We start from the raw sequence: 24,492 nt of genomic DNA, 5'->3' as shown, positions 1-24,492 counted from the left end.
TTCATATGTACCTAATTGTTCGGTAAATATTACGGATTCGGTAAAATTCGGAAAATGGTTACCGATTCCACAATACCGACCGGTATTCCAGAATCGGTATTTACCCAATCGTTATATACCGATTCGGTATTTACCGAATCGGTATTTACCGATTCGGAATTTACCGATTCGGAATTTACCGAATCAGAGTTTCAAAAACACATCAATTGAGGAATCAGCCAATCATGTGCAACCAACACCCCTCCCAACCAAGGAAGTGGCCACACCCAGGCAGGTGCACACAATCAGAACCCTCTGAAGAGGCTGGAGTGCTGAGGAGTGCAACAGAGCCAGTGCCTGAACATTGTCAACTGATCCTGCACAATGGCCAGCCAGGACACAGATGGAGGTGAAAGGAAGAGGAAAATGAAATTCAGCCTGAAGGAACTGCAGGTACTTGTGGAGGAGGTGGTGAAGCAGCACAATAAGCTTTTTGGAAAGCAGTCCCTGCAAGTTGCAGATTCGGAAAAAAGAAGGATCTGGCAAGGAATCCAGTCGCAGGTAAATGCCATTGGAGTGACCCCCCGGGACATTGATGTGCTGAAGAAGCGGTGGTATGACATCCGGATCATCACCAAGAGGAAGATGGCTGATCTTAAAAAACAGGCCAGCCAGACAGGAGGAGGAAGGAACAGGGCACCTGCCCTGACAGAACTTGAGCAGCTCGTGGAGTCCACGATAGAGCCTGAAAGTGTCGTTGGGATTGGGGATGCAGACAGCTCAGCCAGAGCTGCTACCAAAAAAAGGAAGAAGCATGCGCAGCATTGTGCCCCCCCTTCCCCCTATCCCAAATCCCCAATTGGGCAATGTGATTCCCACTCCAGCACAGGTTTTTGTTCAGACCAGCAATGCATTATGGGTGATGTAGTCAGGGAAACCCCTATCTTGACAGGAATCGCACCGAACAACAAGGCATGTGACACACATCTGCGATAATCAGGCACAGGACAATGAGATAGTGTTGCAGACATGTATTATGATGTGAGCAATGCAGGGCTGCAGGTACACTGAGCTAATGTAAAGTTTCTGTCCACAGGCGACACATCGCGCAGGACTGCTCAGGAGAAGGGAGAGAGGGCACCCCGGAAGCACATCACCGAGAAGGCCACCACGAGTGCAGGGCACACAACACCACCAATGCCAGCCTCACCACCACAGCCAGCCTCACTACCACAGCCAGCCTCACCACCACAGCCAGCCTCACCACCACAGCCAGCCACGCCACCACAGCCAGCATCGCCACTACTGCTAGCCTCACCAGCATCAACACCACCTGCAGTGGTGAGACCTAGGAGGCGTGCTGTTGCCAGACTGCATGTGTCCGAGTCCTCCTCAGAAGACTCGAGGGGGAATGAAATCAACCACTGTGCCACTGGATGATAGCAATGCTGGTGTGCTGTCCACCATTGAGGGAGCACACACAGGTGCCAGACGCCGCCGCAGGGCTCGTGTGAGCAGTCCACCTCCACAGGGTGAGAGCCATGGTGTCTTCGGAGGGCTGGAGGCAACCATGGTGAAGGTGCAGCGCCTACAAGGCAAGGCAATACAGTCGGTACAACAACAAATGAAGTGCCTCAATGATAAAATGAGCAACATTGACAGTGGCATTTCCTCAATGGCTGAGGGCATGAGGGAGATGGCTGCGGGCATGCGGGACATGTCCCAGTCTGTGATGCTGCTGTGCAGTAAAATGGAGGAGGACAGAGCAACACGGCGAAGGGAGAGGCAGAAAATGGAGCACCATACGAGGGCAGTGAACCGACTAGCTACTGCCACTTCTCTGCTCTGCAGGCGCTCCGTGGCCATGCAGGAGGGGCTTGCACACTGCAGCACTGATGTTTCTAGGGGGCTGGTTAAGATGACCACTGCTCTTGAGGTGCTGCTGACGAGCCAGTCTGCCAATACTGGTGCTGTGGATGTTGTGGACAGCGAGGACACGACTAGTCGGAGCAGCATTACCCCCCCTGTCACAGACACACGGAGGAGCAGCAGACGGCATGGGGCTGCCACTGGTCCCACAGCCAGTGAGGACAGTCAGTCACCGGCATCCCACACTGTAGTGCGTGGCCGCAGACGCTGATGCAGCCCACACTGCCAGGACAGAGTTGGGTGAAGTAACCCATGACTTCCTACAATGGATGTCACCAATTTGAAAGCCCAGTTTGGCCGTTTGTGTTGTGGCGTAGTGCCCACAAATTAAAACTACGTCATTGCATCCAACAACTGGCTGTGTCTCCTTACTTACTTAGAAATAGTTGGATGTGATCTCTGCCCGTCTCTCTCTCCCAGCTGCTGGCACTCCTGCTGCGTTGGGCTCTGGCTGTGCAAAATCATCATCATCCTCCTCAAAATCTGTTATTTCCACTTCTGTACCTTTCTTTGTGGCAAGGTTGTGCAGCATTGCACAAGTAGCAATGATCTTGCAGCAGATGATTGGTGTGTACTGGCGTGCGCCTCCGCTCTTGTGGAGGCAGCGGAACCTGCTTTTCAATAGTCCAAACCTGCGCTCCACCACGTTGCGTGTTGATTTGTGTGCCACATTGTATCGTCTCTCACTCAGGGTTGATGGGTGTAGGTAGGGAGTGAGGATAAATGACCGCACGGCATATGCACTATCGCCTAGGTGAGAAAGAGGGTGCCATTAGTCACATACACCAATACACATTCATCTGCGGTAAGTATAAGGGAGTGTCACAGTGATTTACCTAGCAGGTATCCTTCTCCAAATTCTCCCGCAACCAGGCGTGTGTAGATCCCACTGTTCTGGAAGATGTAGGAGTCGTGGGTGCTCCCAGGAAATTTGGCTACGATGTCAGTAATTATGTTGGCAGCATCGCAGATTACCTGCACATTTATGGAGTGGGTGGACTTTCTGTTCCTGTAGATATACTCAGTGGCTGCTGGTGGGCAGATTGGAATGTGTGTGCCATCGATGCAGCCTATGACATGCGGGAACTGTGCCATCTGGTAGAAGTCTGTCTTGGTTTTCAGCAGTTCAGCCTGTGTGTTTGGGAAGCTAATGTAGTATTGCATTCTCTGCATCATGGCATCCAGGAACTTCCTGAAGAAACGGGACAGGCAACTCTGGGATACCCCGCCTACCGCAGCTATCACCCCCTGGTAACTGCCAGATGCGAGTAGATGGAGGCTACACAGCACCTGCACATGGGGTGGTATGGCGTGTGACCTTGTTGTTGGATGGTCCAGGAGTGGGTGCAAGTCCCTTATCAGGTCCATGATGGTTTGGGGGTGTAGCCTGTACCTTTCATGTATCTCAGCCTCAGTCTGTTGGAAGAGTGCGATGCGCTGTCTGTAAATGCGCTCCTCCCGTCTCCAAATCCTCATACCTGCTGCCTGTAGACGTAGGCGCCTTGCAATCACATAGAGAGCCGCCATGGTGATCACACTGTTGCATTTTGGGATTGCTTATATGCACTGTAGCTGATTACCACCTGCTTTCACTCAGTGTTAAATACCGACTCTTAAATACCGAATTTCATGCAATTCGGTAATACCGAATTTACCTACATCTCTTTTCTCGTTTTACCATTTCCTATTTACCGATTCGGTAAATAAGAATTCGGTAATTCCGATTCAGTAATTAAGAATTCGGTAAAGATGAATCGGTATTTACCGATTCATAATTACCGAATCCTGCTTTTTGGCCTCCTACATCTCAATCGCCTAAATACCGGTCGGTAACGTGATATTTACTGAATTTCGTCCGTTACCGACCGGTATTTAGCTACCTACATATGGCCCTATGTCTCTAAAATGATAAAATGGGATACGACGTGGAGGTTTGGTGAGAGTTACTTGTTTATTTATTTATTTTTAACTCTTTTTATTTGGTACAAAACGTTAGTATTTTCAATGAACATTGAGACCATTATTTGCCACATAAGAGAATTACTTGTTTATTGATATTTTGACATTAGGTCAGTACATAAGGATATGTGTCTATGTTTACTATATTACAAGATTGGACGTTCCAACGTGATATCCTGACAACACATCCTATGAAAACTTTTATGTCTTCAATTATATGCTTAACATACGACCTTACGGTCGACCCACAAAATAATGTCAAAAACTGTTCATGATTTACCTGTACGCAATTCCAAATGCCACTTGAATTCGTAGCCTCTCTGCAATTCCTTCGTCTTTTGTTTTTCTTTATATTTCGATGTATTTATTTATTTGTTATTGTTATTTACAATCGGATTTGTAGCTATATTTCAACTCATGCTAATCTGTGATTTTCTGTTTGTACATTTATGTTCTTGCTTTCTCTTGAAATTTCAATAAAAATTATTTGAAATCAAAAAGTCCTTGTCGAGGAGGCGTGGCCTGCTAAGATGGCCGAGTAGACGTTTTTACCGGCGCTCCAGTCGATGGCAGTGAATTCCGGCAACATCCTGTACTATTTTACCTGTTCTGACCATATGAATTATCGTCAAGGACTGCTTGGTCTCTCCTGGTGGTGTCTGAACACCGAGAATGACCACTCGGAGGGCGGAATCGGCTTCCCCGAGGTGGCGACCTTACAGGCCGACTGCGCTATTTTCTTTGCTGTATGGAAGATTAGAGGTGACGGGCTTGTGGGGAAATGATCCTGAGCTTACCTGAAGAGAGGAGGTCGATGGAGGGCCTCACCGCGACACCAGAAGGAAGATGCCATGGAGGGTGAATGGCTAACGGCAGTGAGCATAGCCGTGGAGAATGCGGCTTCAGACCTCTGCTCAAGGGATCTTCAGCAGTCCAAGGCTGAGGAGGCCCGAACACCTGCGAGAGGCAACAGAGGCTTCAGTGATTATGTTACCTCCGGGTGGAAGTGAGGACCTTCCCTGGCCCCTGGGGTAACTGCAGAGCAGGGAGTCCAGTCTAGGCAGGCCTGGCAGCCTGCGGAACCCGTTCTAGATTCTTGACGACGGCTGACAAGATGTGCTGTGCTGCCGATCCAGTAGACCGATATGCAGAGACCTTTACTGAAGACGAGCGACCAGGGAAGCTTGGATGCTGGGACAGGCTGAAGCAGAGAGACCGAGTGGTAGCCCAGTGGTGCATGGGGGGTGCGGCTGGCAACCCGGTGTGAGAACGAGTTCTTCCCTAGGTGTAGGACAGCAGACAAGCCTTCTGGGATGGCTGCCTGGGTCCTGGAGTGCCTGGGGGATTCCGGCCACCGGGCCCATGATGATGCTGCCAAGATAGCACAGGCGGTGAGGTGGACGCAGTGCAGGGGGGGCTTTAAGGGGTGCGGCTCAGAGACCAAGCATTGCGGCCCTCATAGCATGAATGCACTTCCGGTATATACAAGTTGGAGGAAATACTGTGAAAAGCCCCGGTCACTGGACAGCAGTATCCCGGGAGAAAGGGGGCTAAAGGCGAGATGCTGCGAGTGGATGCCTCGGAGTCGGCAGTTTTGGGGGAGAAGAGCGGCCCCTGTGCTCCAGACTGGATGGTCTTTGCTACAAGAAAACGGACAATAGACCCTTGCGGAGAAGGCCCCTGACCTGGAGGGAGATCGAAAGCGACACTTGGGGGACCTGTTGCTGACTGTCCATCTCAGGTGTATAACTTGGACCTTTCCCTATGGGACACACAAGCAAGACCCATAAACAGTTTGTGTTCATGCACCGCAAGATCATGGGGAGGGACAAGAGGCCAGAGAGCAAACCAAAAAAAATACTGAATTATGCACAGCTCCTCCCCCAGGGCCCCAAAACACGGGAGCCAAATATGGCCAGTTACGGTGAAGAGATGTCTCAGGGTATGGGGGAGGCCCCTTCCATTGCAGATGATCCAGTCCACCCGGGACAACATGGTGCATGAAATCGATGCAGTGGCCATTGATGTTAACCTGCTGCGCTGTGACCTGCACAAGGTGTCTGAAAGGGGGAATACCACTGAGCAGAATGTGGACGCTTTGCAGACGGAGGTCCGCTCCCTCAGGGACACTTTCATTGAACTCCAGATACGGGTGGTCAACTTGATGATCGGGCGGAGGACTCCGAAGGAAGGTCCAGAAGAAACAATCTGCTGTTTGTGGGAGGACTGGATTGTCAAGGTCCTGGCCCCTAGGAGACTCTCCAAGTTTTTTAACGTTGAAAGAGCACATAGGGCGTTGGTCCCTCTGCCTGGCGCACCACCGAGAGCCATCATCACCTGTGTTTTTTAATTACCAGGACATACGCTATCCTGCAAGCCACACGCTTAAAGGGACCGTTGCTATTTGAGGGCCACCCCTATAAATTTATCCTGATTACACACAACGGGTCCAAGACCAGAGGAAGACGTTCCTTGCAGTTAAGCGCCGTCTGCGAGATCTTAACATAAAATACAGCCTTTTTTCCCAGCTAAGTTACGAGTTGAGAGTGATGGAAAAACTCTGTTTCTCTTTTCTGTGTCAGTCTGGTGCCCTCGATGGGATCGTCCAGGTCGGCGGCAGTAGGGAGACCTGCACGGGACCGAAGGAGACAGTTACAGGAGAAACCTTACAATGGCAGGAAGTCCGGGCGGATACGGGTCTGCCCTGTTAGAACACTGTAGGCTACAGAGACAGTGCTGGATTCGGAGGGGATGACCCAGGATCTCATAATAGACCCAAGCATGTCAGAGGACGCTACGGCCTGACCACAGTGATGCAGGCTCATGCAAGGGTGGTACAGATAAGTCAACTGGTGCTGTCACTCCTGATTGCAGAGAAGGATGATGTACACATAGGTAATTTACTTCTTTACATGAGGAGAGCTGCTATTGTCATGGCTGTCTGGAGAACATCTCCCGATACGAAGAAGGGAATACTTCTCCCACAATGCCACGAACCATAAGGAGGAGTTTGGCTATAAAGCTCCACCCCTTCTGTGACCCAGTTAGGGTGACCAACTGGCATTGGTGCAAATTCAGGACGGTGAGTGTAAAAATTCAGGACAAAGGGTCAAAATTCAGGACACAAATTCAGGACAGGAGGTCAAAATTCAGGACAAAACTTCAGGACAATAGGTATGTTTTACAGACACATCAGAGGAGGTCGTGCAATAGTGTATAAGTAAGTCCAGCCATATCCAAACATATTCAACCATTTGCAAACCTATCCATCATGTATCCTTCCATCTATCATTTCACTCATCCATCCCTTCATCCATCCTTTCACTCATCTATCCATTATCCATCCATCCATCCATCCACCCTTTCACCCTATCCATCTGTACACTAATCCATCCACCCATCCATCCACTCATCCATCCAGCCATTTACCCTTTCACCCATTTAGCCATCCTTTCACTTACTCATCCATCCATCCACCCAGTCACTCATCCTTCCACCCATCCACGCTTTCAGTCATCCATCCATCCTCCCTTTCTCTCTCCATCGACCCTTTCACTTAGCCATCCTTCCTTCCTTCCATCCACCCACCCATCTACTCATCCACTCATGAATCCATCCATTGACCCTATCACTCATCCATCCTTTCTCTCATCCATTTATCCTTTCACTCCTTCACTCATCTATTCATCCTTTTGTCCATCTACCCTCCCTTTCACTTACTCATCCATCCTTACATCCACCCTTTCACTCATCCGTCCATCCATTCACCCTTGCACTTATCAATTCATCAATCCATCCATCATTTCACTCATCCATCCACCCACTCACTCATCATCCACCTTTTCACTCATCCATCCTTTCACTCTTCCATCCACCCTTTTACCCATCCAGCTACCCTTCCACCCATACATCCAGCTATTTACCTATTCTCTCATCCATCCTTCCACTCACTCATCAATCCATCCTCTCTCATTATCCATCTATTCAATCTTTCATTCATCCATTCGCCCTTTCACTATTTCATCGAGCCATCCACCCATCCCTTCACTTACTCACTCACCCACCTTTTCATATTAATTTTGAGCTGAGCCTTTTTGAGAAGAGGCCCATCAAGAACTTCACCCTCGCTGCAGGAGCTATTCCAGGACTGGGACAGAAGCCACCCAGGGCGGACACAGGATCCGCCACAGGGGAGACAGGAGCCATCACAGGAGGGGGGGGACAGGAGCCACCACATGGGGGGACAGGAGCCATCACTAGACTAGGGGGGGGGGGCAGGAGCCATCACGGGGGGAGGGGGACAAAAGGATCCACCAGTGTGGGCACAGGGGTGGGCATGCACTATTCTAGTATCATCTTGGTCTCTTCCAGGGTGGGGTAGGGCTCCTCACCCCCTCCTAGGCAAGACAACAAGAAGACAGGCTCTCTTTCCAAAATGTCAGTTTTGCCATCCCCCACTGTGATGTACAGTACTTAAAGGAGATACTCCAAGAGAACTGATTTAACTGATTGTCCTCCATACTTTCTTAATCAGTGTGGGTGCGATTGTGCCATTTCTTTATTTTATTACATTGTAGACTGCAGGATTGAAGAACCGAGGTTTGCTTACAATTTAGTGACAGTAATTGAGCTCTGTGAAGAGAACCACGTGCTGCCTCGGTGTAATCAGGGCCGGTTCTGGGATGTTTGGGGCCCTGGGCAGAAAGGGAAAGTGTGAGGCGCCTCTAAATTGCAGAGACATGGCGCATTCAGGGCTGTTTGCATCTGAATAGACGCCCCTGCCCCTGAAGCTGCAGCCCCTCCCTCTCAGTCACCTTCAAGCACCTCTTAGCAGCTCATCAAGGGCGGAAGGTGTGAGGGTTGCCATCCCGCTGTGCCTCTCCAATGATGCTGGAATCTTAGCTTTGGTACTGCATCAGAATCTGTTGCACCCGACCTCAACAGCATCGGAGTCAAGCAGGGAGGTGGGTGGAAAAGAGGGAACATCGGCTTTAGAGTGGTGCGACCGGCGCGGGGTTAAAATTACGGACAAATGGCGTCCGTTAAAGAACCCTTCACGGACAACGGACAGACGGCCGAAATTACGGACTGTCCGTGAAATTTACGGACGGTTGGTCACCCTAGACCCAGTGCTTGACAATCGAGTTCTGGGTCACATTGGAGCCGGAAGATTGTGCTGAATCACGGAGGATTCAGACCAGCGCTAGCCTCTTCCCACACTACTTGAATGGTGGCTTCTATACCGTCAGCAGTTCCCTTGACTGCTGGTGGAGCGGCTATGCACCGTTTCGGATATCCACTGGGTTGATTCACGAGACGGAGGCTTCTACCCCCATGAAGCACGCTGAAATTACCAAAACAGATCCAGCGGTGGCCGAAACCCCCCACGATAGCGTGTGACACACTCACCCGGCAACACGCTACAGGCTCTTTTCCTCCGTTTTTCGGGAACTCCTTATCTCTTCGTAGAGAGTTAAATTCCTCCAATCCCACAGATCCATTGATTGATGGTAACAGTAAAATATCTAGCTTTGGAGATCTGTACCAACAGTCGATATTATTAATGAGCAGTCATGGCATCAGTGACCGCATGAATCTTTAATAAGGTTTCATATTTTACATGGCTACCTGATGAAGGCATAAGGCCGAAACGTGCATAGGATTACATTATTAGCTATAAGATATATGAATATGAATGTCCTTTTGTATTTATGTATTCCTGTAATTAATATTAAGAATATTCATGTCTGATTAAAGAGACACTATCTGTATAGAGTAAATGAAATTATTTTATACAATTCATGGAAGCAATTGACAATTGTTTGCAATTGATTGACTGTACAGTATTATTAATCTCGATTGAACAGTTACTAATTGAATGTAATTAGCATCATTAGACAGACCAGTACAACTGTAAATGAATGTCGATAACATGCAGATCAACACTTGATCTAAAATGTATGTGTTACATATATTATTGTAGGGTGTCTCTTTATATTAGAGTAAATAATAGAAAACAATCTTTTTATTAAAAAAAATGAATGAACAAACCTTTTTTTATACAAAAAAATCAATAAAATATGAGTCTTTGATCAATTAATTTTTGGGTGTTTACATAATTGTTTGTGTTAACTTGGTAGTCCACTATTCATTGTGTTTCCTATATGGCTTTTTCACATAAATAGGCTTCTATACCCGTTCCAGGGCAAGACCCAAAAAGCAAGCAAGGTCGCCTCCTTACCGGTGACCCTTAACGTTTGCCGCGATCACGCGCACGCAGCTGTGCGGAGCCACGAGCGGAGCGGGAACCAGTTTCTGCTGATTGGCCGCATATCAGAATCCAGTTGGACGACTTCTTACTGGTAACCTTCAGGATCTCTGCGCTCACTCATAGTCAGCTGCTGGAAACCGCGAGTGAAGCAGGTGGCAGCGGTTTCCTTCCACTCCGGCGGAGCCTCCTTTTTAATTTCCATAGAGGTACAGAAGTGGATTCCTAAGCTTTCTTAGGGATACTGGTCCGTCTCAAAGGCGGAGGGGCAGGAGCCTCTGCAGGTACACTTTTAGTTACACTTGAAATTTACAGGGTGTTGTAATCCTGTGCTCATCTAAACACCACCAGACTTTGGATTGGTATTGAGCTTTTCATGTAGACCCGGTGTGGTTTTTTTCTATTTACTTTGGGTTTTTGCATTACCTAAGATTGCTCTGGTGCTTCTTTGGATTTCCATTGGTACGGGGCACTCCCTATGGGACATCTTTTCCCTTCTGAAGCTTAAGAAGGAGAAAGAGGTATGAATGCCTTTTTTGTTATCTGTGTGTGTGTCTCTGATATCGGAGGGGATGTCTAATACTTTACTATGCACTGTCTTTTTTCGCTGCAGGCGTCAGCTCCTTTTTTGTGCGTAGAAGCTTGGAGTGCAGATAGCCATAGAGAAGACCAGAGCCATTGTGGAAGCGAGGACTACGTCTCCTTTATTATTTTATCCCCTTTCCTTTTCCCTCAAGATGCTTCCACGTAGAGCTGTGATTATAACAAAGCTCACTCTTCGGGTAGCATAAGGGGAACCGGGAAACATAGCATCGCCCCCGCTGGATTTGGCTAACATGAGGTGGGTGACACCTTTAATACCTTGTAGCATCTGCGTGTCTGACAGCTATCCACAGGGGGCTTCCTCCCTCGGAGGTGGGAGCCCATGTGGGGAGCAGGAGGTTTTGGCCTCGCACCCTGCCGGTTACCCAGCCACTGACGCAGCACTAATATTGGGGGACCATTCAGCCATACACCTAAGAATGGCATAAAAGATGCACACACAATCGGAATAATGGTGATGTGGGTTTTTGTTATTTCCTGTTTAGGTATTAGGTGGGCTGTGGGGTGGGAGATTGTTGGGACAGCTGATGACATGAATTGCTGAAGAAGACGACCAAAGATAAGCATTTTAAACACTAAACACACAGATTAATACATTCTGATCAAGAATCAAATATGTCTTTCCTGGCATATACATGGAAATTAAATCAACAAAAATACTTTTGATGATGCCGCTAAGTGAATAAAAATGAAATGCCTGTTTACTGACCTTTCCTTCTAAATCTCTTCTTTGTAAGGTCTTTTAAGACCTTTATTTATATACCAAAACAATACAAGAAAAAATTGTGTATTGATTTTGGATTTGGTGTGCTTAACTGTGGTCAGCCGTACGTTCCTTTTGTTTACATACCAAAACAATACCCTTTCAGGCTGGAGTGATGCATAAATTATGCAAAAATGGCAGCAGGGAACTACGTTTTGGTGGAGAGCAGCTCCTACAACACCACCGACACTCTGAATCTGATCAGCTTAAATGTCTGCTTGTCTAGCAAAGTTTTAAGCATAGGATTAACGCAGTGACATCCACGCAAAGGAGAACTCTGGTTAGTTCCCATGATTTGGTGGGAGCTGTGCTAACCCTATGCAAACACCACTGTCATATTGAGATATGTATATATAGATACATATATAGATAGATATATCTATATATCGATAGATATATCTATATATCGATAGATAGATAGATAGATAGATAGATAGATAGATAGATAGATAGATAGATAGATAGATTAGGATGGCCTTGGAAACAGCACACGTGTTCAATTAAAACCTGTGATTGTGAATAACGAGCTAAGGTGTTTTTCATAACTCTAAAATGTGTAAATTACCTTAGCCCTAACAAAAAGTTTAATGTTTTTATACGTAAAGAACACATTGCCCCAATAAATTATGTGGATAGGGTTATAGGATTCCTGCAATGATACAAAACAAGCGTTGGCATGTGATGGAAACCTATGTCCATCCGATCTTTTGGATGTAATTGCGAGAATCCCACTCCAGTGCAGTTTCTAATGTGCTATGTTTCTTTTGTAGTTGTTCCAACTAGGTCACCGTACTTTAGGCAGCAGACCTGTTAACCCAAGTCCTCTGTACAATCCTCAGGTATCAGATTATTTTTCCTGTATGTCTTTGACTATCCACTACACAGAAAGCTCTGCATGTCTTTCTTGCAAAACCCCAACAGCTTTTCTAATGCTCCTTTTGTTCTACCCGTCTAAATACTCTCTCTCCTGAATATTCGCCTCTTGCACCTCCTTTGTGCCAAATAATCACTTGTACTTCCTCCAACTTGTAGATTTCGAACTGTTCCTAAACCATATAGCCTTTCTTCAGTCCTAGCACTGAATTGTCATTCTAGGTCTGGGCCGTCTTTAAGTTCCTTGACATAACATACTGACCATGGCCACAGCATACGGAATAGAAACTAAGAGCCAATTTCTTGGCCAGTAGTAATGTTCAATCAGAAATAACAGCTTGGAACTATGTTGTATTCTCTGTGAGTTAGAACAGCTTTACAATCACGAATAATAAGAAAACTGGTCTGAAATGTCTTCATTGTGCAGGACACATTTTAAAACTTAATAAGCAGGCAGTAAGTAATCTTACCTTAATGTGCATTTTTGCTCTTTTCAAGAGACTTAAAGTGGTATGTCTAGTGCTATCTGGTCCAAGTGGCACAAGCTGCTTCAACTGCTCCAGATACAGCCGGAGCTTAGCTCGTCTGTAACAATGAAATTGAAAAGACGTTACAATAAAAAACACATATACAAAGAGAGAATAAACTCCCTAAACGAATATACAATTATTTATAAAAAGGACTGAAGTTTGACATAAATTTGCAATGTTTCAAATTCTGATTATATTCACAATCGAAACATTGTTTTTGTGCATTATCTATTTTGGGAGGCAACAGAGCTCTTCCATTACATCAAACTGTTTTGTAGTCTACAGTTCGCTTAAACCGAGTCCATTGCCTTACTCCCGGACCCATACTGCCTCTTAACCCTCCAAAGAACTAAATTATATATTGTAGAAATAAAGACACTAAACGGATGTAGGATCAGAGATAAGCACGGTAAGGATCGTGAGCCCCATTAGGGTACGAAATGGAATGATATGTGAGGTTAGCAAACAGGCAAAACCCGATCGCACTACAAAGCTGATTACAGCCCAGTCACTCTGGTCTAATTATACTCAAGCTTGTTCCTTTCCTTATGTATTTTGATTCCCAATCTTAGCAAACCCCTCCCGTTCCAGCTGCATTACGAAGCCATCATGACCAGCAACCCTACATGTTTTAAAGACAAACTCACCATCTCTGGTGGTTCTTGAAACACCCACAGCCAGGACACCATCAGACTGCAGACTAAGAAGTGTAAAAAAGGAAAAGCAAGGCAGTAGGCCTTTTCATCTATGCACCCGAATCTGGAAAAACATTATTGCATCCATCAGAACCACCCCAGAATTGTTCCAATTTAGAAATAAGTTGAAGATGCATCGTATTAAAGAATACACCGCAAAGCACTGACAATCCACAAACCAGCTCCCTCTCCCATCACTCGTTGACTTTACGTTGGTCTTTAAACAAGTACAACGCTACACTGCTTTTTGGCCAGGATCGCGCTATTGAAGTACTATATACATACATACATTTAATGGATGCCCACTAAAGGTGCATTCTCCAATGAAATTTCAATGGAAAATCCCTGGAAAGTGAAAATGGCAAAACTGGTTACCATTAGGTACTGTGGGGACGGGAAGCCTTGCACCCTGCAGGAACTGTGTATAGTGGAGTTCGGCATAGGGCAATGCTGATGGTCATCAGCCTCTGTTCACAGCATAGTTAGGTGATGGTGGTATTGACCATGGTGTGGCTAAAAGCCTTACTTGGCCCACAGACAACAAGGCAGTACCTTAGAGAGTGCCAAATGCAGTGCTCTGTAGGCTATGAGGTCAGGTGGAGTGGACAGAAAGGCTACTGACTGTTAACCAAGCACATACAGCATAGCTGAGTGTCATCCCTCTCATTGACCACCTCAGCAACTACCAACTCTTTGACGCCACACAGTTCGGTTTCAGACCCAATCACAGCACAGAAACAGCCCTCAATGCCACTACAAACGACATTCGCATGATCCTGGACAGAGAAGACATTGCATCTCCTGGACTTATACACAGCATTTGACACGGTCTCCCACACCCTTCTCAACCAACGCCTACAGTAGATTGGAATCCTAGAACCTGCTCTCTGTTGCATTTGCTCTTTCCTCACTGGCAGAACACAAGCAGTCAGCTTGGCCTCTTACTCTTTTAGTGCCCACGACCTCATCTGTGGAGGTCCGGAATGTTAATCCCTCATCCAGATCCTCTTCAACACATATGTGATCATACTGGCCAGTGCCATTCATGTCCATAACACTGACATCCTCTCCTATGTCAAAGATAAGCAACTTATGCTCAGACTCCCAACACATGGAACAAGTTTACCGGCCAGCATGTCTGAAATCACCACCTGGATGAAAGCCAACTATTTCAAACTTAACACCTACAAGACCGAAGGTGTGATCTGTGGCAGTAACATCTTGCTACGGGACTCCACCTGTTTGCTAACAGATATAGGATCCACACCCACCCATGCTCAGAACTTCAGGATCATCATGGACAGCAAACTGTACGTGGTCACACAAGCCAATGCCATTACACCATTGTGCTTTCAAACCCTGAAGAAGCGGAGAAAAATCTTCACATGGATCCTGAGCAACAAACAAAAGACCATTACACACATCCTCAGCAATAGCAAACTGGATTATAGAACACCCTCTAATTCGGAATCAGCAATCAACTCACCGGAAAACTACAAATAAAACAGAACTTGACAACCAGAATCACTCTCACCCTCTCATGTAGCACTCACATCATACCACACCTCAAGGAGCTTCTCTTTCTCTAAATACACAAATGCACACAGTTCAAACGCCTCACTCACACCGAGCACTACACAACATAGACTCAGTATATTTCAACAGTTGCATCTCCTTTCACAAATCTTCCAGACACCTCGCCTCGGCCAAACTCCTACTCACACACATCCTGTGCATATACAGACTTAGAATTGAAGACCTGCCCCTTTCCCACATCGCCTCATAAGTGTGGAATGACCTCCCACTACACATCAGAGCCTTCTCCTCTCTTCTTGAGCTCCACAAGAAACTGAAGACCTGGCCCTCTGAATAGAAGGCAAGGTTAGACTCACAACTGCTTAGAACCACGATACTCTCCCGGGTGACAGTTCACTTTACAAATACACATAACATCCTTTTTGGGGATGTTATGTTGGGAAACTGGAAATGTAATGCTATTCTGAATTAACTCTGCTACCAGTGCAAACCTATCGGTGGAAAGAAAATGTTTAGCTAAAATGTTCTGTCAAATATATATTCACTTCACACATACAGTAGTTAAGGGGTAGGAGGAGAAGCCTCACTCCGACCACCTAATATACAACTCTACACACAAATAGAAATGGGGCTATGCAAAGTATGTTGCTGTTATATAGAGGTAGGTCAACAAGACACACATTTTGTTAAAACTGCCCTCACCCACAGAAACCTGTGGCATGCTTTATCATAGGGCTGCTAACACACCTCCACGCAAGCCAACGACAGAGGTATCTTCACACCTGATGTCGTTAACAGTATCTATTGCTTTTATTCTTAGTGAATGAGCTTGGATGCCCGCTCGGTCTGTACATTACTATTTTAACACAAGAAACGATATGGTGAGCAATGTATGTAGAAATCAATTACTTTTTTACCATATCTCTAATGAATTATGATGTTCTGAAAATCACTTTCCTAGACTTTCTATGAACTTCAGTTCTTAGTATGAGGAACGACAATTCATCCAACTTGTGAAATAGTCTATCCACAAGAGATATACAGAGCAGAGGAAATAAGAAGATTGCAAGATGTACTTGTGTATTTACAAAGGGAAATACCTCTAGGAATGCACTTGGGATTACTTAACCATTTCAGGTGACCTGTTTAAGAAGCATACATTTTGGCTTAGATGTCATTAATACAGCATGTGTAGTGGCACTGTGGCCCAAAGGTATGACAGGCACAATGTACACCAATAATGGATTTCTTCAATTACCCAACTGGGAGTATAGGGGGAACTAAGCTTGCGCTAGGGCCTATGGTGCCCTTGCTATGCTACTGTTCACACAGGCATAGCTTTGGTGGCAGCAGTGCAAGCTCTCCTCCCTCTCAGAACATGTACAACACAATAGCAGCTGCAATGCAAGCTAGCCTATCTCACAGAACAGATACAGCACAACATCAACAGTGTAGGCGTTATGTTGCAACACAATACATATGTAGCACAGGCATCAGATATGTAAGCGACCCTCCACTGAAGTACAGGTAGACATGGGCATTAGAAGAGGAAGCACATTTCTCTCACTAAACAGGCAGAGCGCATCACAGCAGTGCAAGCTTTGCTTCGGTAAAGAATAAATTAAAAGTGCCCAGAACAGTACTCTCACACGTCATTTCTTTGCAGGCTCAGCAGAACCCCATGCTTTCTCACCTCACAGACAGAGCCCATACCTCATGAACACAGGTAAGTGGAAATGGGACGGGAACAGCACCATATCAGGAAACGGACACGATGCTAGGGGCCCAACATATATCAAGTAGAGATCAGGGTGATGTGCCGTCTTTTTTAAGCTTATAAATATTTCGAGTCTCTAAACCAAAAAAAGAAAAAAGAACTAGGCAGATCACACAATCATGTTTCTGAGCAAGAAGACGGAACCACTCTGGCACCCTAGGATATGTCACTGCACATTTGCTTACAAACTATGACAGGAAAACAGGTGTGTAGTCAATGATGCCTCGGGTGGCTGGCTCCGATGATGACGGCACTCGCCTCTCTTGCAAACTTTTCAATAAAGAAGCAGGCCTGAGAAGTGCACAAAATTTGCTTCTGCAGCTCCCAAGAGTAAAGTAGTGAAAAGATATCATGGGGAACTTTTTCTCCAGACCAAAAGACATTTCTGAACAAAAGCCCGTGGAGATCACGCTGTAACTTTTCTTATGCATGATATTCCTACTTTAGATACCCTGTGAAACCTTTCTCCTGTGACATCTCTTGTGCAAAGGTGTTTGAAGGTAAGATCAGTAACGTGGTGCAGTGGTGAAATCTTAAAGAGAGATGATCACGTCAGCAATGAGGCACAGTGTGACATATATGCTTTGGCTGGTAAGGTTATATTGCTCAACTGCTGCAATTTTTGACGTGTGGGTTAAAAGTGTAATTATATGTATTAAAGACTTTTCAATGAAAATATATAAAGCCAGTTAGATTCAATCGGTTAAACTCCTAGCATGGATACATAAAGGGCTTCACAGACTTGAGCGGTGACCCTGCAGATAGTCCCTACATGCATATTAAAATAACCATGGCAAATGACACTGATCTAATAAATAAAGACATTCTACAACCCGTAAGGAAAAGGGTACTTCCCCTGTAGGCACTAGTTCCTAGCAGACAGTATTGTACATTCACATGCTCTAAATACTCCTGTCATCTTGTGTTGCGCTTGGACATTACAACTTGTTTTCTCCGAAGCTTTAAGTCACAGGAGGTTATGTGGGTCCTCCCTTATTCCACAATGCATATGGGCACCAACTTCACCATAATTAGATTGTTTGTCACAGAGTGGGTGAAAAGTGGAGTGTACAGCATTACTACTATAATTGCATTGTATGTTGCTAGATAGTGTGAAGGTAAGAAACATGTGGCATCACTCCCCTTCTCAGGGAAGGAGGTTGGGTGCATGTGAATCTACACTACTGAACACTAAGAACAGATGCTTATAATGAAAGTAACATTTTCCATTTGTAGCATGTTTGGCTGAAGTTACATTCCCTGCAGGCAGGCTAGAGTATCCACATAGTAATGCTTTGTAAAGGTGTGTGGTACGGACCAGGTAGCAAGCTGCTTGCAAATGTCTACAAATGGGATGTTACCTAATAAAGTCATGGTAGCTCCAATCTCACGTACAGACTGTGCCTTTGGCGGTGTAGTGAATAAGCCATTTAGCTTTGGTGAAGCTGGTTTGGATGCATTTCACAATACATCTTGCAATCCCTGCTTTAGAAATAATGTGACCTTTGTGAGGGATTAGTTTTGTCAATGTAATACATGACTTTCTGCTTTGTTGAAACTGCACTATGAAATCAGCTTGTGGAAAGAATACAGGCAACTGAGTAGTTTAGTTAATGTGAAAAGGTGAGACTAACTCAACTAGGAATTTGGGATTAGTTCTAGTTATTACCCCGTCACTGTGTACCTAAATGAATAGTTCCTGAGTAGTAAGAACTTTTAACTCTCGGATGCACCTGAGATAAGTTATAGCTAAGAGAAAGGCCACCTTCCAGGAAATAAAATGAAAGTTGCAAGAATGGAGGGGTTCAAAAGGCGCCCCTACAGTCTTGTGAGAATCACGCTAAGATACAATCATGGTTCTGGTGATGTTCTTTGGGGTATCACCATAAACACCTCTGACAATAAATACAGGAATTCTGAAGTGATGAGTGTTCCCCGTTCTGCATGAGTGCAGCTACAGCGGCTAAGTGGAGGCACATGCAAGATCTGCTGTTCTAAGGTGTGAAAGGGAGCAGTTACCATGACTCTGAAGGGATCTAGTTCCTTGGAGAATTAGTTGTGTACACATTTCTTCCATTTGGCTGTATAACATGCATGTGTAGTGGGCCTGCATGCCCCACACAATATGATGATACATTCCTCTGGGAAGTTTAGGTAGCCAATCTCTAAGACCTCAGGTACCAGATCACTAGGTTGAACTGCTTGGTATCTGGGTTCCTGATTTGACCTGATTTTGTGGGTGGCCACAGGGTGTGTGGCCTTGTTCCTGCCCACGGACTGCTGCCTACTAAAAGAGACCCTCAGAGTAGCCTACTGCAGGGCACCCATAGACTTTGCGATCTTGGTGTCTTTCTTGATTTATTCTAACATTCCGCCCACTTAGGGATCAAAGAGATGTGACCCATCGAATGAGATTTTGAGGAGGTGTTGCTGGACTCCCAATTCAAATTCTGGGACCAGCCCTCCAATGGATGCTCTCCTTCCTGTCCGTAAGAATGCAATGTTTTCAGGCTGCCTCCTTTCACATCCGAACTCAAAGAAGTCATCTGCTGAGTCCAAAAGGAGTCAACCCTTAGCCCCACCCTCTTCAACATTTACCTGGCACCCAATGCGAAGTTCCCCCACTCCCACAGACTCAGCATCATTGCCGTATGCCAATGACACACAGCATATTCTGCCCCTCTCAGAAGACCCCATCAACACCAAAAACAACTTCAAATACTAAATGACGGAAGTAGCCACCTACGGTCTAAAATTCCATGCTGAGAAAACAGAAGTCCAGACTTAGAACTCAACAATTCCCCCTGGGAGACCACATGGCTGTTCACCGAACTGGGACCCACCCGACTCGAAACCTGGGCATCATCCTGAACACCAAACTCTCTATGAGACCCCAAGTGAATGCCATCACATCAGCCTGCTTCAACATCCTCTGCATGCTCAGTAAGAGCTTCAAATGGCATCCCCTGGACACCAGATAACCTGTCACCCAGGTTTTGATTATGAGCAGGTTAGACTACGGAAATCCCCTCTACTATGGAGTACCTACCCACCTCGCACACAAGCTTCAAGCCATCCAAAATGCTGCCGCAAGACTGGTTCTGAACCTACCCTGTTGCACCCACATCACTCCTCACCTCTGGGAACTCCACTGGCTTGCTGTCCAGAAACACTGCCATTTCAAGATACTCACCCTCACCTACAAGGCACTGCATCAGAATGGACCCCCCTACCTCAAACACCATCTGAACTTCCACCAGCTAACACACAATCTCTGATCTGCCTTGCTGTCACTTGCACACATTCCACTCATTTGCAGAAGCAGGGCAAGAAGTCGCTCTTTCACCTATCTAGCAGCAAAGACCTGGAACACACTCCCCAAAGACATCAGAACAGCTACCACGCTCACAACATGCCATCAGAAACTGAAGACCTGGCTCTTCGACTGATGCTACGGCCTTTTGCACATACTAAGCATCCAGAGACCCTCATGGGTGATTAGTCCACGCTCTACAAATCCTTTTACATTACATTACATGACTCGGATAACAATCACTACCTGATCAACCTGTACCCACGGTTCTCCTGATGGGGAGTACAATTCTACTTCTAAAGATCCAGACAGCCTCACTTCAATGCTCTGACAGCCAACTCCCCTGTTACGGACATGTTCGAGTATATTTCAATCTCTGTGCAACTTGTCTTGGAGAATGCTGTCAGGAAGAGAATGATCAAATGCACATTATTCTACTTTTGTCTAAGGTACAACGTAAAATATCTGTGGGCGGACCAGCATGGCATTTGCAACCTGTGCCTTTTCCCTGGATCATAATGAGACCTCCTGAGATTTCTGCCTTGCATTTCAGTGTTAAAAGACTGAGGTACCAAAGGGAAAGGCTTTGGACGCACTTGAAAATGCAGCAGTAACCATCCTCCGAGAACCCAGACATATTTGGTGAACAGGACCCACTCAGCATCAAGGACGAAGAGGCTGGTCTCTCCAGGCTCCCACCAGCCCAACCCACACCAGCAGGGCTCAGCACTAACAAGTTACTTAGGGCTAGGAGTACCACTCCAGCACAAAGACAAAGAACGAAACCCTGCTGACTTAAGCACCCCTACACTGAGGCAGAGCACTGCTCCCACAGGAGTTAGGCTTCGAGCTTAAAGGGTAGACAGAAGGCCCAGCCTCTAGGTAGCTGCTGCCCTAATGCTCCTGTCAGCACTGAGAGAAGGCTTTGGAGTAGAGCAAGCTTCCAACAAAGAACTGTAAGGCGCGATGCCCTGGTCCCATTTCGAATCACAATCAGGTCTATGTCGATGTGATACAGGCTTCCACTCCATATTATAAAAGTAAATATCTTACCAACAATACCCACTCACAAGATCTCACAATATTTCCCTTGTGCTCCATACCTGAAAAATACAAAAGGCAGACGAAAAGTCTGGGGCACTTGTGACAGCTAAGAGACAGCAGGCATCCAATCAAAGCTACTAATGAAAGTTGGTCACTTCCCAAGGGCGGTCAGTGGATGCATGAGGAAGGGCAGGGAACAGACCGCCCTGGCCAAATAACAATAACTACGAGTGATGCTTGTTTCGGCAATAGACGGTCAGCTGGAAAACACCAACACAAACAGCAATATTGCCTTCCCCACACAGAAGAAAGTGACAGGGAAGAATAATTAGGGCATGGGGCCAGGAACACTCTTTGAAGACCAACATCTAATCAGAGCACACCAGAGGAATAGGATCACACCCAGAAGAAGAAGGGAAATAATCAATCCAATGGGAGGAGGTTGGGTTTTAGAAGACACTACCCCAGGCAACCCACCTAAAGCCTGAAGAAAAATATGTTATTGGGGAACCTTTCCAGCAGAAGACTAGACACAATGTCCACCTTCTCTCTTTCCACAGGAGTGGAAATAACTGCTACATTCTCGCTTCTCCACAGGATTGTGTATTTTTTTCTCTGAAGATTAGGAGTAGAGGGGGGTAAATCCAACACTAAAGTCCTTCTGGTGAATGAAAGATTGAATGATCTTACATGTCATACTAAGACAAGGAGTATCAAGGAATGATATGAAGTAATATCCTACTGGAAGAAACTAAGTTAAATGGACAATGAAGGAAAATGAATCACAGACTTTGACAATACCACATAGACTTAAAGTCCTGTGCAGCTTGGACTGAAACTCTATTGATGCAGAATCCACATTTTCATTGTTATACAGAATAAAATTCAACTATTCTCTACAATTGTTCACAAAGATGCCACTTCATCACAGTCCACATGTTCCTTTGTGTCAACAATTTTGAAACGTGCTCAAGATATTCCTGTTGGTGGTCTTGGGGAAGATGAAGCCATAAAGTCCTTGCATTGTCTTACTTCTTGGATGCCAGCACCTAGTGATGTCTTGGTCGAGATACTGTTCCTTATTTAACAAGTATGAAAAGAGTAGACGGTCAACACAATTAACAGGAATTACATTCCATAAACTGGGCAAGAATGCTCCTTGAAATGTCCAGAAGATATCACACCCAAAACTATAGCAGAAAGAAATATAAACAAGGGCTTATTCTAGTAATTTTTCTTTATAATAGTTGTCATACCTCTGTGGACAATTAATGAACCTTGATACACTGCACAGACACCCAAATGCTTTTCTTTAGTCTGCATTGTTTATATAGATGGCGTAGTTCTTTTCTCTCAAAGACAAGGTTACCTATAAAAACTAAAACTAGTCCAAGACAATAAAAAGGCAGAGAAATCATAGCGAATACACTGAAGAAGAAAATTAAGACATTTGGGAAAGGCACCAAGCTCGATTGTTATTTAGATGCTAAAACAAACTTGAGGTGGTAAGCCAATGTAAATATTGGGGAATTACCTCATTTACTGCCAATCAATGTATGAAAGCATACAGTTGGACACAAACATTCCTGAAATATTATTTCTCATATGATTATACCTTATCTTGCAGAAAAAAAAGTATTAGGTGATGTTGCTCTTACAGTTTTGTATGTGCAACCCAAACAATCAAAAACACTAGCAAACCTAGACAGTGCTTGATTTGTAAAAGAAAGAGTAGCGGTTCCAGAAACTCTAGTCAGAAGCCTGCGGTCAGTGCAATTAAACATCTGGGCAACAAATAGCAAGGCTGGCAGTCTTAAAGCCACCTCATGCCTCTTTAATCCACTACCAGACACTAACTGCCCTTTACCTCACTCTTGAAGTTGGACTGAAGGTATTTAAAAACTACAATTGACATCGAAACGACGTTGTCATGTGGCATGATGTGCTGATCTGAGAGTAAAATGAGTGAGAGTTTTAAATCAGGAGGGAATGGAGAGTAAATGCTATGTCGCTCGAACCAGAGACAATTACTTAACTAAGGTGAATGGAAATGTGATGTTTTTATGTATTTGGTTTGAAATACAGTTTTGCATAATTGACTGAAAAATACTCTTGTTAAGTTGTTCTTGTAACTTAATGGAATTATGAAAACAAACATATTATTCATATTCTACCGGTTAAGAGCCATGCTGGGCCTGAAATGATTTGATAAACTTAAGACTTCTGCTTAAACAGCATGGACATAAATAATTAAAAGAAAGACGATAAATTACAACTGATTTGAAGGAAAACAAAAATGTATTCAATTATATTTTTAAACATTCAGGTGTTGTCTATTACAGAAGTGGGCATACTGTAGCAAACGAAACTAGGACTCTTGACATTACTATTGGTGTCATTCTGTTGGGCTGGAAGGATAACAATACAGAACGGAGAACAGAATATTTATTTCTAACTAAAGGATGTGTCCCGAGAGATTAACACATCTAATCTTAGTTTATTCAAATGTATTAGTAAGGCAACAAGGTTGCTAATCAAGCAATAAAGTATGACGTTTTGAACTGGTAAGCTTTAAGAAACCACCGTGCCACTTAAAATTCACCTAAAGCACTGTTGAGATTTTTTCAATAACTAATTTTGAGATTATACATGTTTAATCATTAGACTACCATATTCACTGTATCTAATATTTCATCCTAGATGAGGTTTTCATAGGTCACCCTCTGTTGCATCCGATACAGAATTAGCTGGCACAATTTCCTACTGCTTTCATCATTTGCATGTTTTAATAACTAAAATGATCTCTGGTAAAACGTCAACAATTTCTTCAATATTTTTGGGAAGAGCTATATCTAATGTTGTACATAAGTCTGGCTCACAAAAAAAAGTTATACTCAGTTGAATGGTCAATAAGGTTAAATGAACTACAGATGTTTAACGACAACACTAATTTATATGGATGTCTGCAGCGCTGTGTAGAATAAAGCAAATAGTCAATGGGAAACATTCTTTAGAAATAATAATTTTCATTGAAATAATTTTCACTGCTTATGTCCTATGATAATGTTAATGCCACTTTGCAGGAAATATACTAATAGATTGAAAGACATTTGCCTCATGCAAAAATGACTACAGTAACAGTTCAATTGTCAACTCAAGAATAGGCATTAAAAAAACAATCCACCAAGTTTGCTCAATGTTTTGCAGGATTATAAGCAATTAG

The 24,492-nt window shown here is 44.9% G+C and overlaps 1 protein-coding gene across 2 annotated transcripts in view; it reads right to left on the bottom strand.

The window, feature by feature from the left end:
• MXD4 (MAX dimerization protein 4) overlaps nucleotides 1–24,492 on the bottom strand; it is a 355,430-nt gene that overhangs the window by 119,231 nt on the left and 211,707 nt on the right. For both annotated transcript variants that reach the window (XM_085642548.1, XM_085642549.1), the window contains one exon: nucleotides 12,845–12,959. In XM_085642548.1, the coding sequence (XP_085498674.1) occupies nucleotides 12,845–12,959 (115 nt within the window). The remainder of the gene's footprint in view (nucleotides 1–12,844; nucleotides 12,960–24,492) is intronic.

This window comes from Triturus cristatus, chromosome 2_2, assembly GCF_964204655.1.
Source record: "Triturus cristatus chromosome 2_2, aTriCri1.1, whole genome shotgun sequence".
Lineage (NCBI taxonomy): Eukaryota > Metazoa > Chordata > Amphibia > Caudata > Salamandridae > Triturus > Triturus cristatus.
This window is presented reverse-complemented; position numbering and strand designations above follow the sequence as displayed.